Consider the following 17527-nt stretch of genomic DNA (forward strand, 5'->3'; position numbering starts at 1 on the left):
ACTTTTTTTCCATTTCCATTGTTCTGTTTTATTGCAGCTTTACAGTCCAGTATTATGCAACTCCAGTAAAGTACAAACTGTATGTACTGCTCTCACCGAGGCACCAGCCTGGCAATAGGAGCCTTGTTTAGACGTATTATCAGCCTTGGATATTCACACTTTGAAGTGGCAGCTCAGAAAACACTCTTCTGGAAATAGTCTCCCCTTTTCAGATGAATCCTCCAACGCGCCGTTTTTTTTGTTTTGTTCTTGTGTTCTTGGACCAAACCCGAAGATGCGCCTCTCATATCCTCCCCTGCATTTAAATATATTTGCGACAGCAGCTACACAGTTTGGGTTTTAAATCTCTCTTCATCAGCCTAACTGAAATGATGCTTACAGGTTTTTTAGAGAAGCCCCGATGTTGAGGCAGTGATTTTAAACGGAAACGTCGCCACGTGATTATTTGTGGATCCATCGCAAGATCGGACACGGGTGTTCTTCCCATTCAGCGTTATTCCTTGGCTATAATGACACCCAATTATGGAAAGTTGTCACCGTTAAATTGTCATGCCCACAAAGGAGGGACTTGTGCTGTTCGCCTTTTATTCATGGCCGTCTACACATGCATGACCTCCTCACTGCTTGAATTAGCAAGTGAAAAGAGGACCATTATGGCCAGCGACGGCCTCTCAAGTAGCTCTGCTTTGATGACCTCTGTGGTCTTTGTGACTGCAGTTAGCAGGAATGCACACATTCAGTGTGTGTGAGTGTGTGTGTGTGTGTGTGAGTGTGAGGATAGTATAAAATAAAGGGTGGGTCCTGGTGTGGAGGTGTGAACAGCTGTGTGTGGTAGAGGCCTGGGGTCCACCCACTTACAAATTAATGGTCTTGTGTAAGGACCTAAGATCCAACCCTTTCCCAGTAACACACACACACACACACACACACACACACACACACACACACACACTCTCACTTACAAACCACAAGGACACACCTCAGAGTGACTGGTGGGATGCATGCTATCACTGCTACCTTCAGTTTCTTGTCTCGGCACAGGAGGTCATGAGGGCAGCCTCTCACTCATGTCTCTCTTTGTTCTCTTTCAGTCGGCTGCTTCCTCAGATGGCGGTGAGTACATTTACCTTATGTTCCTACTACTGCTCTAAACATGGAAAACAATGCCAGCCATCGAAGTGAAACTCTTAAAACTGAATTAAATCACAAGAGTAACGAGATTTGAAGGCCTTTTCTCAATCATTGTTTTATTTTCTTCGCTAAAACTGCAGAGCTTGTTCAATCTTTTCCAGCTTGCGGTGCATTTTTTCATTTCTCATTTTCTTCTCTACGCAGAACTCTGTAGTTGCACAATAAAAATGGTCAGATAAAAAGAAGACAGTGAGGATGATGTACTGTAGGCAGCAGCGTGCCTCATTAACAAAGGCTGTTTGCTGAGCGTGTTTGGGGTTACAGTCGGGGCCGGCGCGCACGCTGTCTGGTCCTCCCTTTCATTGCCCGTTTTTTTTAATAACATTTGCTAACAGGCTGACAGAGGAAGGGCAGCTCCGCTCCTTTTCACCGTGGATGCGCATCAGACTTTGCACGGCTGTTTGCTTTCCAAAGCCATCTCATTAACTGAGCGGCACACAATGTGGTAAACCCGTCTCCCAAAGCCTCGGCCCTAATACATTAAAACCAAGTCCAAACAAATGGCTTGTCGGCAAACTTTAGACTTCCAGAGGCCCAGGGGAAACCGGCCATTTGGCCCCATTGTAAGAAAGCAAATCACACAGATTCTCACACTTAGCGTAAAGCCTGTGAAAGTTTAAAGACGCACTCATTCAGATGGACTACTGAGCTATACTCTGTGTTTTAAAAAAAAAGGTCACGTCGAGGCTACCGTAGTAATATTCTGCAAGACTGTTGGTGACGTCATTTCCTATTTACAGTGCTTTTATTTGGCCACAGTTGAACTGCACCTATTTGTAAATCCTCCCTGCTTCTTGTGCAGGCGTATCGACAAGATGAGGACGTGCAGCACTGCCTTTCACTGCAGTTAGCTTACTTTCTTTTCTCAACAGCAGAGACGCGGTCTGTTAGTACCCGTTTACCATGCCAACCAGTTGACTCTCAGCAGAATGTATCTGTAATATATCTCACCGTGACCCTTTTGTGTGTTCTGTTTTTTTACTGTGCCTGCTCGGCCCACAGCTCTAAAGTGGCCATCTGCTGCCATGATAGCAGGTACTATGCGGGGCCAAAGCCCCCCCCCGCTTTAGTTGACCAGCAGCTTCCCGGCTCCTCACCCACTCTCCCTTCCTTATGTCCTTCTAATCATCCTTGTCTCCTCTGTTTTGTCTTCTTTCATTCTGCTCTCTGTCCTCGCTGCCCCCCCTCTTTGCTCTTCTCCTACCAACCGAGTGACATCTGCTGTTTGTCGGCTGCAATCAGATCTGTTAGCCTTGTTCTCCACACTTCCCTTCGTAACATATTTTGAACTTTGACTTTCACTTACTGTGTGACATTTACCGGTGGGAGTGAAGAGCCATTAGCTTTCCTTTTGAATCCCTTGACCTTTACCTTATAGTCTTATCCACTTTCTGTTTGTAATTATGTTTGGAGCAGATACAGGGCACCTCTTGGCTCCCCATTATGTCTAGATCATTTTATGGCAAGTTCTTCCCTCTCTTAACTCCAACAGGATCACGGCTTTTATTAGATTGCTGACAACTCGTATGTCATTCCCTGTACTCTGAAGCAAAGTGTTGAAAAGGCCGTAGTGAGAGTTTTAGGTGTAGTAGTGGCCAGTAGTTAAATTAGCACCTCAACCCGAATCTGATGGAAAAAATGTGCTGTTTTATTGTGCTTTCTCGCTTCCACGATCACCAAAACACATAGACGTGTCTGCTTTTGAAGATATAAAAAATCCTTATGAAAGCCTTATGAAAATCTCTATGAAAGCTCTGTTTTCCTCCACAGATTAAATTAACTCAGCCTGCCTTCTCAACAAAAAAAAAAAAAACACAGAAAAATGCTGCAGGGCACACAGCAGAATTGCTCCAACGTTCCCTCTGGCTCGGATTACCCTTTAACATTAGAGCCCGCTAACCTTTTTGCATTTTGCTCCCTCCGTCTTGCAGACTATAGTGGAGTCCAGTTGCAGGGATGCTGCAGCCAGAGCAGCCTGAACAGCAATGGCAGTCTTCCAGGAGCAGGCAGCCTTCGAGGGGTTCCGGAGCAGCGCGTGGCCAGCTGGGCCGCCTGCTTCGAACGCCTCCTCCAGGATCCAGTGGGTGTGCGCTACTTCTCGGTAAGGAAACAAAAAAAAGTGTCCCAGATTGATTGAGTCCCGTCATACTAAACCGAAAGTGTTGTCAAAGCCAGCAGCGTGAAGCGCCTTGGTGCTTCAGATTTAAGATTTAAGAGTAAAAGAAAGTGGGCGAGCGGGAAGTTGAATTTTGTGTTGTTTGGATTTTATTGATTTTTGCTTTGTAATTCTGTTTCTTATTGCAGCCTTATTGTTATTCATGGCGTGTTATTTGAGAAGGAAACCAAAATGTAGTGGAAGCGATAAAGAAAAATAAGTTTTACTTGTGCTTAGTACTCATCTGTTAGCTGATGATCGACCATTATGGCATACAAATGTCTTTTTTATGGTCTCGGTCTCGGAACTGACCGCATTTTTACTCAGTCTGTTATTTGTTAACATCATTACTGTGAAGTTCCACACATAAAATACACCTCTGCAATGCCTGTCGATTATTTTATCAAGACATTTCTCATGGTACACTTCTACAAGCACATACATAAATACAGCATATATGGCAACAAAAGAGGAGAATGAAGAGGAATTTTCATTTGTTTTCTGTGGGAATGTGGATTTTTCAGATCAATTTGAGGAGTGCCTTTGGTTTGCATGTCCCACATCATGGGACTCACACTGGTCCGGTCTTGGTCAAGCCTTGCTTTGGTCTTTGTCTTGACTTGGTCTTGGTTTAGGTAGTCTTTACTACTTCCTCCATGCATTGAGTTATTTAAACGCATCATTACATTTTGTTGTATCACCTTTTATCTTTTCTAAGTCATTGCCAGACTTTGGAGAGTTCACAGCATCAGCAAAGCACTTTTTTTTTTTATAGGAATCCTAGGTTTATATAGATTTGGAACAGGTTCAAGTTCAGAACCAGTTCTCAATGTCCAACCTTTCCGAGCACAGGCACCTCATTTATGTTACCTCCCACATAAAAGATGTGTCTTTGAATTTTAGCCCACAACACTTTCAGGAGGCTCAACGCTAAGTTGTGGCGTCCCAGAACCACCTCGCTCCTCACCTCCCCTCAGCGCTGATCAGAGCTGTGCGCCTACACTGTCCCTCGCCCACACTTACACCAATCCTGTTCGCAACATCACACCCGATCGGTTTTCTTGCCTCACTACTGGTCTCGACAACACTTGCGCTGGAACGATGAGATAGAATGATCGTATAGAAACTCTTGCGCCGTGTGACTCCACAGGAATTTCTCAAGAAAGAATTCAGCGAGGAGAACATCTTGTTCTGGCAGGCCTGCGAATACTTCAGTCATGTCCCTGCAGCTGATAAAAAGCAGGTACGTCCACACAGTATGAGTCAAATCCCATTGCTACAAACATACACATGGATTGTCAAATATGCAGGTAAATAAAACCGTCAAACAAAATAAAGTCTATGTGTGACTTTGCCTCTCAGATTTAATATCAAGTGAGTTTTCCTTCCCTCAAATTGTAGAATTTAAATAATTGTAGAGGCTTAGATGGGGTAGATATTTACAAAGGGCACATAAAATTACATATGGATGCTTATATGATTTGTGTGTAAAATATATCAATAAAAAGAGTACATAAGAAGTTCATTCAAATTCTCCGTCATCCAACCTCTCTGTTGCAGCTGGGCCAGAGAGCTGGAGAGATCTACAACAGCTTCCTGTCCAGCAAGGCCACGATGCCGGTCAACATCGACAGCCAGGCCCAGCTGGCCGACGACGTGCTCACCTCCCCGCGGCCCGACATGTTCAAGACGCAGCAGCTACAGGTACCGACAAGACGGTCCTAGTAGTTCGCTCGTCTCTCAACGCAGACATTCTTTAAATATTTGCGTGTCTTTGGTTGATTTATACTTTCAAAATGTATTTACAATGTTCAAGTTGCCTCAGAGGGCTTTACACACGCGGTGCGTTGTCCCGTATTAACACTGAAGATCGAGACACTTCTCTTGACAGTAGGGGTTTGGTTCTCTTCTAGCCTTTAGTCACTTTGCCCGAGCATATTGGGTTTTCTTCGGTGGCCATCTGGGTTTGTTTACGAAAGGGCCCTGAGCCTTTACAAGAGTGATAAACACAAACTGGCGTACACCCACGGAGAATTTAGTGCCTACTGTACACACTGACACATAGACACGCAGTCAGTGTTCTGTATATTTTCAGCCTGCGCACGAGCATGATAAAACGCTTACTGTTGAGATCTGTCATAACATCAGCTGTAACCATATGTTAACACTAGTAGTTTCTTCTCTCTTGTTTCTGTCTGTGTGTCATTTTCTCTTCCTCACTCCTTTATTTTGGACCCTCACGTGTTTCTCACCTCTTACCTCTCCATCATTGTTTTGTTTTACTCACAAACGGCCCTCTTTACGTCTACAGATCTTCAACCTGATGAAGTTTGACAGTTATTCGCGATTCCTCAAGTCCTCGCTTTACCAGGAGTGCATGTGTGCCGAGGTGGACGGCCGATCCCTGCCGGACCCCTACCAGATCCCCTGCAGTCCTGCGCCCTCGAAGCACAGCGCCAGCTCCGACCGCTCGGCCCTCTCCACTCCCAAAAAGGTGACACTATTGCTTTTCGACTGTGTCAAAGCCACTGGTCCTCGCTTGCCATACCGGTACGAGGGTTCGAATCTTTTGTTTTTTCGTTTTGCAACCGACAGGAGGCCAGAAAGCAGAGGTCAGGGAGGTCCCCGAATGAAGACAGCCGGGATGAGAGCGCTGACAAGAAACGCGGCATCTTCTTCTCGTGGTCACGCAACAGGAGCTTTGGGAAGGGCCCGAAGAAGAAGGACATAGGAGACATTAACCTCGGTAACAATCTGATCAACTATCCCGTTGCCTTCTGGTTCCAGTTTTTAAAGTTTTTTTTTTGCAACACACAAACTTCCAAAGTGCTGATGTGTCCTTGAACTAGACACCAAAATCGCTGACAGCTCCAGGGTTGCCATGAACTCTATGCGGGGGAGGCACGTAGAAACACAGCCGCTCCGCAGTCCTCACAGTATTGCATACACAGTCCCGGTACACGAGCAGAAACATACTTGTTGCAACTCTGGCATTTTGACCCGCTGGAGAGAGTGTTGTCCGCAAAGGGCCAAAGTTTAAAAGGTGGCTCAATGCCAAAATGAAGTTGATATGATATTGATTTTGAAACCATCGTTTGGGATTTTGATTATTATAATATCAAATTATATCTTAAAGTTTGTCTTATTTTAAAGGCTTCATTTGACTTAAATGTCATTCTCAGATTTAGTTTTTACACTTTCAAACTTTGTGGAAATTATAACTAACAATTCCTCATCTTTTTGTTTGTAAATATTCTCTGAAAGTAGTCATTCTGGTGTACAAAACATTGCAGACAGCACCGTTTTGCTCCCATCTTAATTATCTCCATTTCAATCAAGTGGATTCTGGCTAAATTGAACCAAATATCACGCAGGTGCTTCAACATAAATGTCTCACTAAATGTAGTCGCACTATAATTTAATGAAACACTTAATGTTTAATCACAAATGGTGTCATATACGATCATAAGTCGTGCTACAGCTTGGCGCTGTCTTGGTGTTACATATTGTACGTGTCCTCTAAGATTAATGCACGTCGTGTGCTGATGTCTCTGATCTGCATATGGGTTCATCGTCCTCTGTGCGGTTTTTGTGCAGACTACTGGGGCAGTAATGGGCGGAGGGAGTCCCAGGGCTCCTTGTCGTCCGGTACCAGTCTGGAGATGGCCACTTCCTGCTCTGCTGGCAAGATTGAGGTAAGATTCCTCTGGACAGATCACCATGGCAACACAGAGCCCTGTGTCTGGTGAAGTCATCATAACAGGCCACAGTTGTAGGTTGTTTCTACTTGTCAGCCCACTCATTGTTTATGGATGGCATAAATCAGAGAGTAAAGAAAAACTAGCTACAATTTCAACTGAATCTGTGTATCGTTAACACTTTAAAAGCCATAATTTAGATCTTTACTCTTTTTTTTTTTCTCTTGCTTGCTTAGTCTGATAATCGCCACTCGGTATGGGAGCGTTCCCCCAAACATTGCAGCGTGGTGCTGCCCAACGGGTCCTGCTCTTCAATCAGCCTTCGGCCCGGTGCCTCCATAAGGGAAGTCCTCCAAGGTCTCTGTCAGAGCATCAGCATCAACATGGCTGCTGTTGACCTCTTCCTGGTGGGAGGGGAGAAGGTGAGGGAGGCAAGCGCCGCCAACAAACTACTGATAAACGCTAAAAACATCTGCTGCGAGCTCCTCTTCACTCACCATTTACACATGCGCTATTTTGCAAGGAGTCATTGTTAGCACTTTTCAACCTAAATTCAACCAAAGTGAATTAAAAAGATTTCTAAAAGTGGACAATATTTTAGTTTTTTTTACTGCCGCTTTATGTGTTGCTAATGGGTAGTTTTTGTTTTTTTTTTGCTCATAGCCTTTGGTGTTGGACCAAGACTGCATGACCCTCAGCTCTCGAGAGTTGAGAGTGGAGAAGCGGACTTTGTTCAGGTATGAATAATTAATCAAAGTTTGCCGGATCTGTCAATTTCTTTTGAAAGCCACCTATTCTGTGCATGCTTTTAAGTCTGTGCTGACATTTACTTGTGCTCTTTAGATTGGACCTGGTACCCATTAACCGCTCTGTGGGGCTTAAAGCCAAACCCACCAAACCAGTCACCGAGGTCCTGCGTCCCGTGGTGGCCAAATACGGCCTCCACCTCAGCGATCTTGTGGCCAAAGTAGTAAGTCGTCCCCGGTGGCTACAATGCCTTAATCTTTTCTTTTTTTTTGAAGCTTCCGTGTGTGTCCAGGGAGCAGCCTGTGTAGTGTGTGACAGTGCCACAGGGTGGAGTATCATGGTCAGACCGCATCCTTTTCCATCTCTACACAGTGGTTAGCACTGTGACTCAGCCCAGCCTCTGAAGATGGAGCACCAGGGCTATAATTAAGAATGACGACACTCCTTAAACATGGCAACTCCTCCCCGCAGACCCCTGCCAGAAGATTTTATTTTAGTCCTGTGGGTTTTCAGGCATTATAACAGTATTATACAGTAATCCAGAGCTGAGGAATAGTTTATAAATTAAACAAAGGCTCGTGAACGCAAATATCAGCCTTGTGCTCAACATACTAAGAGGATTTCTTCCATATTTAGAGTTCTGCACAAAAGGTGAAGATTGTAACGTGTTGACCATCGATTTGTGTTTCGTTTTAGAGCGGAGAAACTGAGCCTTTGGACCTGGGCGCCCCCATATCGACCTTGGATGGCCTACGAGTTGTTTTGGATCGAATCGACCCAGCTTCAGGGAAAGGTAGGACCATCAAATATAGCAATACTAAATATTACAAACTGACAAAAAAAATAAGAACTTATTCAAATTTGAAATGGATATGAAAAATAGTTCTTCCCACTGGAACTTGTAAACAACAGTTTCTAAAATGTCCTCTCCTCTCTTTTTTGTCTCATTCTCTCATTAATTTCTCCGTCTCTCTTTTCAAATAGACAAATCTAAGTCGTCCTCCCTAAAAAACCACCCTCCAAGTAGAAGTTTTTCTGCCACAGTAAGTACTCCCGACATCTTTATTCTCATATGTATGTGGCTTGAAAATGTCCCGGTGTGGTGTTTTGTCCCTTTCCGCTCCTGCGCCGCTTATGCAACATCCCACATTCATCTTTATTAACATTTACAATCTTTTGACAAGCTTTAAGTTGGTGGGTTCCCGATGTGTTTGTATTCCTTGGCCTAACACTGCCTGTGGCTGACTTCACTTGCTCACTTTCCCTGCTTGAGTTATTGCACCGTATGTAGGCAGTTGGCACTCGGTCTGGACGCTAGAAAGGTCGGTAAAGACGCGGAGAGCCAGCAGATGGACGAGGCTCATCTTTTACACGAGGGTGTCAGTAAATCCGGACACTCTGCTCAGTAGGGTGCTCTGCAGCTCATGCTTAGCCTCCCCTTTATGACCCTCCCCCTCTCCCCTTCCCCATCCCTCCATCCCCTAACAGAGTGCATTGTTATTGTTGCATCTGCAGGGAGATGAGAGGTCAACACCAAAGGACTTTTCTCTGAGAGCAAGTGGACCAGACTCAGCACTCCCAGGGGAAAAGAGAAAACAGAAAAAGATTAATATAGATGAAGCTGAAGGTAAATGTCCTTCTTTCTCTCTCTCTCTCTTTCTCTCTCTCTCTCTCTCTCTCTTTGACTTATTGGTGGATTTCTTAGCTTTGCTTTGCTTTGCTTTTCCCGTCAGGTGTGAGGATGCTACGCTGAATGTTAACCAACTAATCATTTCCTTCCAGGAGCTCACCTATTTGGAAAGTTTAAGTGAGGGAACCTCTTTGGTCTGTTTTGCAGAATTCTTTGAGCTGCTGAGCCGGGCGCAGAGCACCCGAGCCAACGACCAGCGCGGACTCCTGAGCAAAGAAGACCTGGTGCTTCCCGACTTCCTGCGCCTAGTCCCACCCACCTCCTCCTGCTCCGCCTCCTCTGACCTGGCCTGCTCCACCCCGGATTCCCTGAAACAAAGTCGGGAGAACGGCATCTCCTTGCGGGGGGCCCTCACCGCCAGCCTTCGCTCGGAGAGCCTGGACTCCTCCCTCAGCTCCAGCGCCAACGGACACTCCGGGACCAGGCGGTGCCTGATGCCCCCTCCTCGCCACCCGACTTTTGGCACCCACCTCTCCCCCATCCCCCGGCCCTTGGACACCCGGCCGATCCTCCGCACCGTAGAGGAGGACGCCCACAACGACCTGACTCTCGTGGGGGAGGGCGACATCAGCAGCCCCAACAGCACCCTGCTGCCTCCATCGCCGTTCCCCATGCCGTCCTTCGACAGCAGCCTGCCCGAAGCCAACTTCACCCCGCCAACGCCCTGCCCCCAGTCTCAAGACGCGGGTGGAGAGGGAAAGTCCAGTTCAGGTACTTCTACAGTGTAATAAACCAGTGCTCCGTGTGTTTGCGTGTGTGTGGTATGTGCATGCGTGCGCTCTCTCTCCTCCCCCCCCCCCCCCCCCCCCCCCCGGTGGTCTCACCCCGACCACCTTCACCATTAAACTCCCTCTACACTGACTCTGATGCACTTTAATGACAAATTGATACTGACACTTTCTCAGTTTGCCATTCATTTAAACTGATTTGTTTTATTAAACTTAGTAAAGCATGTGTGTGATTGATCCTAGTTACACTCAGATCTCGTTTTGTAAATACGGATGTGTATATTTTGTTCAGTGAGCAACGTTTACTTGGATGTCACTTCCCACACCACAAATTGTTGGGTTCGCCACATGACTGGGATGACTTCATCCCAGTTAGATATTCAGTTTATTTTGTAGTTTTGGGTGCATGAGAATGCTGATGTAACTGATTTGCAGAGGTTGTGGATATTAATAATATATGCATAGTGCATACAGATTAATGATCAATATTGGACAGCACTGCAGTCGGTGAATTGAGAACAACTGAAAGTGATGCGATTAGCAGCTGTGTTTCCTGGCATATGGGTTCATTATGTGCAATTAGAAAAACATCGTAGCAAACCAGACCCATGAAATTGTTTTACAGTGTTGGACCTGTGGCTGCTGACAGTCAGTACAATATAAATACTGTATTCCTCTCCATCCCACCATCTCAATTAAGAGCAATTCAACAATGTCAAAAAGCTTCTTTTTTTTTTTTTTTCCATCTCTCAAACCGGTGAGTCATTAAATGGTGTCGGCAAATTGAGCAATGGCGAAAATAATTAGTCACCGGAGGACAAGTGCTCCTTAGCGCTGGTGACATTGTTGAATTGCCCGTCATTCTCTATCCGGGTCATTCACTCCCTCTCTCTAGATGCCTGTTGTAGATAATCACTGCCAATAAACTCTGTACCTGTGATTGAGTAGATCTAATAAATGTTAGAATTGGAAATCACTCTCGTCTGTCTTTTTACACGTTTGTAAGCTCAGTTTTCTCCCCCGCCTTCCTCCTCCTCCTCCTCCTCCGCATGCCTCCTCCCCTTTCTCCCTCAGCTCTGTCTCACTCTTGTCCTGTGGCTTTCTCCTCTCATCAGCTCCCACTCCTTTGTGTACTTTTCTGTGTGTCGCCGCTCTGTGTGTGTGTGTTTGTGTGTGTGTGTGTGTGTGTGTGTGTGTGTGTGTGTATATGTGTGTGTGTGTGTGTGTGTGTGTGTGTGTTCTGCTCAGTGTGTCGGTGTTTGTGAGGCGTCGTTAAAACGCCGCTTGGTCCACCTGCTCGGTGTATTGTTATTTGATGGGGTCACCGCTCCTGTTGTGTGTTGCCTTAAGCGTGGCATTTCGGGTCTTTTTGAGTCCGTCTTCTTTCAAACTTGTGTTTTCAAAGCTTGCCGTTGTGTGTCGACTCTTTGTGTATGGAGTGCTAGATCATCATCGTCTCCCGCAGATGGATTTCATTTTCTATTTCCCCATCCATGTCATTTTCTCCCCACTCCTCCACTGTGTTTGTTTCTGACATAATGTAAACAATCAAGTGGTGAATTGATTCGTAATGGTGATGGGTTTTTTTCTACAGTTGCTGGGAATACATCAACTAAGGCCAAAAGCTTTCTGTCTTCAGATATCCAATTAGAGGCAACATGTTGTTTTTTTGATTCTTGGCTTTATTGAAAAATCCCAGGAAAGCTTCTTTCGAAACCCTGTGAACTCTACAGGAAGAGAAAATAATCACGCTCTACATCTTTCGCCAACAACACAGCTGACGAGTCCCTTGCACTTCAAAGCACATCATCGAAGGTGCACGAGCGTGTTCGCTCTGAGCTTACTGCCTTGTATTAATAGCGAGGCTTTAATGTAAGGTATGTACGCACAAGACGGCGAGGAAGGATCGGAGCTCCTCTTCTCTGGTTGCTAAGTGCATCAGCCTGATTCTTCCCACCACTGGGCGCCATGGTAACCTTATCCACGAGTTGACTTGAGCTGCAGATAGAAACTGTCACTGTTGTTTTTTCATCTATCTCTCAGCCTATTTCTCTCCGTCTCCCTTTCTCCCACCAGCTAAAATAGAACCAGAGCTATGATTCAGGCCTGTATACCTCCAACTCTGAGTCTGTGAGGGATCCGAGTTAACACGCCTCCACTTTTTAGAGACTTTATGAAGTTGTTACTTTTTAAATTCCGGTGGAAAGTCATGCTCACGGGCTTAATTATGTGTTTACGAGACAAACCACCCACTGAAGAAAGTCAAGAGGCCGTCGGTCCACACGAGTTAACAGTGGTTCAGGAGCAGTTGTGCTCTTTTTACCGCATCAGTCTGCTTGATTTCAGCCGCTGCAGACATTCATTTACAGTTTGTATCACCGTTAAACCGACGCCCTCTGCTGTTACGAGGGAATAAATAATTGCTGCTGAGGCGGATCCACATGTTCCTCATAAATAATAAAGTACTGTGGAAAGGCTGAGGATAAAGTCTGGCTAAATCTTCTTCATATGAAGTAATGTTGCTTAGAGAAATAAGCTACTTTTATTAAAATAATGTGACTATTGTTTCCTCTGATTGTACTGCAAAGTCATCAAACTCACATTAAGATTTGTTTATAGACCACACTGATTTATTTTAGGGGGTGCAATTTATTTTGTACTAAAAAAACAATATACCCTGACATCAGTTTAAGCATTTGCATCTAAAACAGTGGCTCTAAAGCATAGTCTATAGTACCAGGTCCCAGAGTACTTCTAGCCCTACAGGTAGTTGCATTTACTTGGCATATCAAGTGTGAATTATCCCCCAGTTAGACTGCTAAAATCAAAACCAGAAGGCCTCTGGTCTGTATCCAGAGGGACCAGAACTGAGAACTGCTGCCCGTTGTTACCACAATCATTTCCTAATCACGGCTGTAATCACCTCTCCCTGTCTGGCAAGCGTTGGGTCAGCAGGCCCGGTTGGTGGGGATAAGGCCGCCCACTAGAGGGCGACATCACACAGTGTAAGTCCATTCATACCACTGATTTGAACTCGCGGCCATGAGCTTTTAGTTTCATGCTAAATAATATTAAGAAATTGTAGAATTTATGTTTATGTTGGAATTGAGTTTCCTTTTCCTACACAGTCAGGGTCAGAAGTTAGTTGCTGAAGGTTTTAATTCAGAGGAAAGGTTTGGCCCAATACGAGAATATTAAAGTACTCTTGAGAGTAAATGGGACATTCTTTTTAATAATGCTATCTACAAAAAGTACTCTGTAATGACTCAGCCGCACACCTGACCTGAGGGACCATAAGGCTCAGTGTCTCTGTGTCAGCTCTCAAAGCTGGCAGCCTCTGACCCTGGGCCAGCCTTATCGTCCATCTGGCGGTCAGAGGAGGGCTCGACGCAGATCTTTGGCAGTCGGCCTCAGTGAGGACTGTAGCTGGGTCCGTTCCAATCTGGCTGGTCCGTCTCAGCACCGGGCTGCTGAGGTGCCTGTGGACGGGACTCTCCACGGGAGACGCATCATGTTCACGCGTCACAGCAAAGAGAGCAAGCTTGAACATTGAAAACATGTTCGAGAAAAAGTTTTGGGTAAATAATGTAGAGAAGGCAAGAGGTGCAGACTGATCCATATAATTTAAAACAAATACATCGCATTGGAGTTTCCCTTCTTCCAGAGACAGGAGTATGCAAAACCAGGCATGTTTGAACTATCTCAAAGTGATCTTGAGCCCTTAATTGTAAATAAAACTATGTGGCTCAATGGTTACAGTAGGATAGTCAACTATTATAATAATGAATCCAATTAGTCCTACGTGGGACCCTTTATAAAGAAGGGAAGATAACTGACATGGGTTAAATAGTATTATGAGTAATGAAGACCTGAGCCAAGAAGGGATTTTTACTTTTATATTTTGCTTATCTTTTCAAAAAAAAGCCTGAAGAGGTAAAATCTAGTATTTCACAGGAAAGTTGCAAATATAAACAAATTTTAGGTGATAAAGGATTTTTTGTATTCCCTAAAATCATCTCATTGCCCTTAAAATCTATCTTGCAACTCCTTGAGGGGTCCTGATACCCAGGTTTGGGAACCGTGGGTGCAGGGAGTGGATGAGAGTAGGGTAGAGGGTGGATGGATGAATACATTTATGACGTCCAAAGTACAATTTGCTTTTAGTTCGACAAAGCCCAATTTATCGAAATGCGTCACCTTGCCACTCTGCACAGCAGCATCAATAAATCACATGCTTCGGAAACCCCCGTTATAGAGATTCATGTTGATGTATCATCGACTCTATTAAATATATTTAATATTAAATTCTAATTACACACGTCAGGGCCATGTCTTCAGACAGTTGCTGAAAAGTCCCTGAATATGTTTGGTGATCCCCTCGGTGGTTAAAGTTGCTGTGGCTGAGGGTCCGTGGAAGGTCAGCTGTTGGAGCTCACAGGCTGTGTTTACATCTGCACTGAACAGCAGTGAATCACAGTCAGCAGAGCTAGGAGAGTCTATGTGTTGAAGTTCCGTGTTTGAGTCACTCGGGCCTCTGTGTTTAGAGTCTGAGGGGCCACAGGGTTCACATGAGAAGTGGAGAGTTTATCCATCATAGCCCTGTAATGCCCGCATCCCGGAAACTTGGGTTTGTAGGCGCCTGAGTGCAGTGGCATGAGAAGACGGGGACAAATGGGGTCCCCATGCACAACACGCCCTCCTTAAATGTGATTTTAAGGTTTCATTAACTTGTGTCTGATGAGGTCATGCAGTCCCGAATTGTTTGAAATCAAGCACAAATGGTAATGTTGAAACACAGCACATGTGACAACAAGTCTATGAATGAATACATTTAATCCTGTTGCAGTTCCCTTCGGTTCTTTCCCGTGATTTGGCAAGCGAGTGCAGCGAGTTTGAGCTGAAGCAGTTATGTCATTGTGTTTTTTCTTTCTTGACAACAGCTGTCCAGATTACAGAGCTATACAGTTGTCAGATTACACACACATATTAAACTGATGTGTTCATTTGAGCGGCGTAGAGTTAAAATGCATGTGCACCCGCGCCATGGGTGACAGAGTTTCCATTTCTTAGATCCTCTGACGTCTCATACATTCATGCTAAGCATCTGGTCATCATGCAGTCTAATGAGAAGGCGAAGCTCAGTCGCCTGCAGGTCCATGTGAGTCAAAGCTGCACAGAGATGGGACAATTTTTTTGTATCAATATTTAGTCACCATTATGTAAAAATATATTTTTGACAGCAAGACGTAAAAATTGTTTGCCTGTTTTAATTTGCTTATTTAAAGCTGAAGTCATCAACATTTCTATATAAACAATGGATTAAGTTACGATGTAAAATGTGAAAGGGATAACTCATAGTGACCACGCTCACAAATATTCAACCATGGCCGTCCATAATGCAACAACTCCTCTTAAATCTTCCGTGTCTGTCTATATCTCTAAAGGAACGAACCCAAACGCTGACACCAAATCACCCACCGACGGAGCCGACGCTGCACAGACGGTTCAGGAGGTGATGGATGTGGAGGGGGTTCATCTGGAGGAGGGGACGCTCGAAACGTCCCAGGGAGAGGACTCTGAGCTCAGCCTGAGCTTCCAGGGCTACGTCGCTGAGCTGCGGCAGTGCCAGAGCAAGCTGAGGAGTACCCAGGTGCCCCAGAACGGCCGCAACGCACCGGAGGGCAAGGACTGCAAGACGGACCTTTACAAGGCCACAATTGTCTAAAGGGAAACCCCCCACTGCTGCACTTTTTAAGCCTGAGGCACTGTCTTTTCGAAAGGGAATTAGTTTAACGATGGACTGCATGTACACTCCAAAAAAATGAAGAAAAAAAAAAAATCAATATTACAGTGATAGATATTGTATATTTGTTACGAATTCTGGCGTGTTCTTGTTGATTTTTAGTACTGTTTGTGATTTTTGGACAGTGATATGTTTTTGTTATGGTTTAGTTTAATAATGACGTGCAAAGCAAATCTATTAAGAGCCATGTTAGACCAAGGACAACCATGGAAGAAGCCGGGAATGAACTTATGGGTACTACTTTCTAAGTAAAGCATACATTGCAATTATAAGTTGTGATTTAGTGGGTTTATTTATCGTTTTATGAAGTCTTTACTTTCTAATAAACCATCAAAATGAATTAAATGGCTAACTAAAAAGTAAGTTGTTAGCGAACAAAATGTACAAACCAAGGGATTAACCATTAATTAAGCTATTAATTACAACTAACAGTATTTATAAAGTTTGATTTAAAAATCTTGACTTAATGTCCACCTACTAGCTTTTCCAGCTCATCTTATGCTGAGGAAGGCTGTGAGATGCAGTTGAAAGCTAAGAAAAAAGCTAGTAAGTGAACCTTGAGTTTGAATTTTTTCAACTCTTGCCCTATTAGAAAGTGGTACCCACTTTTGTTGGAGCATATGCTAGACAGGACTCTGTTTTAAGGATCAAAAGGGAGGCAAATCACACTTTTAATGCATATTTAAATATTTCCTCTATATCATTCCTATGTTTTGCAGATAATGACGGTACCTTTGTTGCCTGTACTTCCTGCTTCTGTGGTTTTGAGGTTGTCCACATGTTAAATGATTAAAAAGCTTTCCTGGCTGTAAATTCCAAAAAAGCTGACGCTCTTCTCTTTTGTACATGTATATGATTAATTCTGGTATTTCTGACAGTAGGGACATCTTTACCATCCCATCCTAACCTCTAACATCCTTTTATAAAAAATACTTGAAATACTTTGATTATAACCCCAAGTCTTACGCAAGACGTTCACAGCTCCAAATTCTCCTGCTTGTCATATTTGGCCAGCTAAATGTGTTTGCTAAGTTAGTCAGAATTGTCAATAATTGACGGGAAATGGTTGTCTTAGTTGAACAATTTCCTCTTTGGAAACACACTACCTTCAGCTGAGGATTTGTTGTCCAACATGGAGCTGCTGTTCAGTCGTCCAGCCTGCTCTTTGTATTTTTAGCCCAGCATCTGGAGAGATTGTTACAGGTGGTGGAAATTAGAGGTTAGACTATGGGACTGGGGGGTTAGTCTTGACACAGCATGTTACTGCTGGAATGCTGACAACAGTGCTGCATGTGAGAGGGTTGGGCCCTTCACTTTCCTACTTCCCTTTTTCAAAGGCACTGCTATTAATGAATGCGTCATTAGAACTGCAGCTTTTTCCTTCCAACTCCTTGATACACCCCCAAAATTGACTTATTTTATCTTTAGCCTAATGACCCACCTGTGGATGGTTTTATGTCTAGACTGCTTCTCTGCCAGCTCCCATAGCCGCTTAGGCACTATGTGTAGTGGGAC

General features: G+C 44.5%; 1 protein-coding gene across 1 annotated transcript in view; it reads left to right on the top strand.

The window, feature by feature from the left end:
- The window catches only part of LOC137874534 (regulator of G-protein signaling 12-like), a 32711-nt gene extending 15847 nt beyond the window's left edge, over positions 1–16864 (top strand). Inside the window, exons 4-18 of the mRNA XM_068713267.1 lie at positions 1092–1113; positions 3123–3292; positions 4497–4589; positions 4907–5050; positions 5658–5840; positions 5942–6092; positions 6944–7041; positions 7281–7466; positions 7708–7781; positions 7888–8014; positions 8488–8584; positions 8776–8834; positions 9307–9418; positions 9629–10192; positions 15654–16864. Coding sequence (XP_068569368.1) covers positions 1092–1113; positions 3123–3292; positions 4497–4589; positions 4907–5050; positions 5658–5840; positions 5942–6092; positions 6944–7041; positions 7281–7466; positions 7708–7781; positions 7888–8014; positions 8488–8584; positions 8776–8834; positions 9307–9418; positions 9629–10192; positions 15654–15934 — 2361 coding nt within the window. The 3' untranslated portion in view covers positions 15935–16864. The remainder of the gene's footprint in view (positions 1–1091; positions 1114–3122; positions 3293–4496; positions 4590–4906; positions 5051–5657; positions 5841–5941; positions 6093–6943; positions 7042–7280; positions 7467–7707; positions 7782–7887; positions 8015–8487; positions 8585–8775; positions 8835–9306; positions 9419–9628; positions 10193–15653) is intronic.
- Positions 16865–17527: the final 663 nt, after the last annotated feature.

This window comes from Cebidichthys violaceus, unplaced genomic scaffold (assembly GCF_023349555.1).
Source record: "Cebidichthys violaceus isolate CVI_PGR_0920_01 unplaced genomic scaffold, fCebVio1.0.p SCAF_19, whole genome shotgun sequence".
NCBI lineage: Eukaryota > Metazoa > Chordata > Actinopteri > Perciformes > Stichaeidae > Cebidichthys > Cebidichthys violaceus.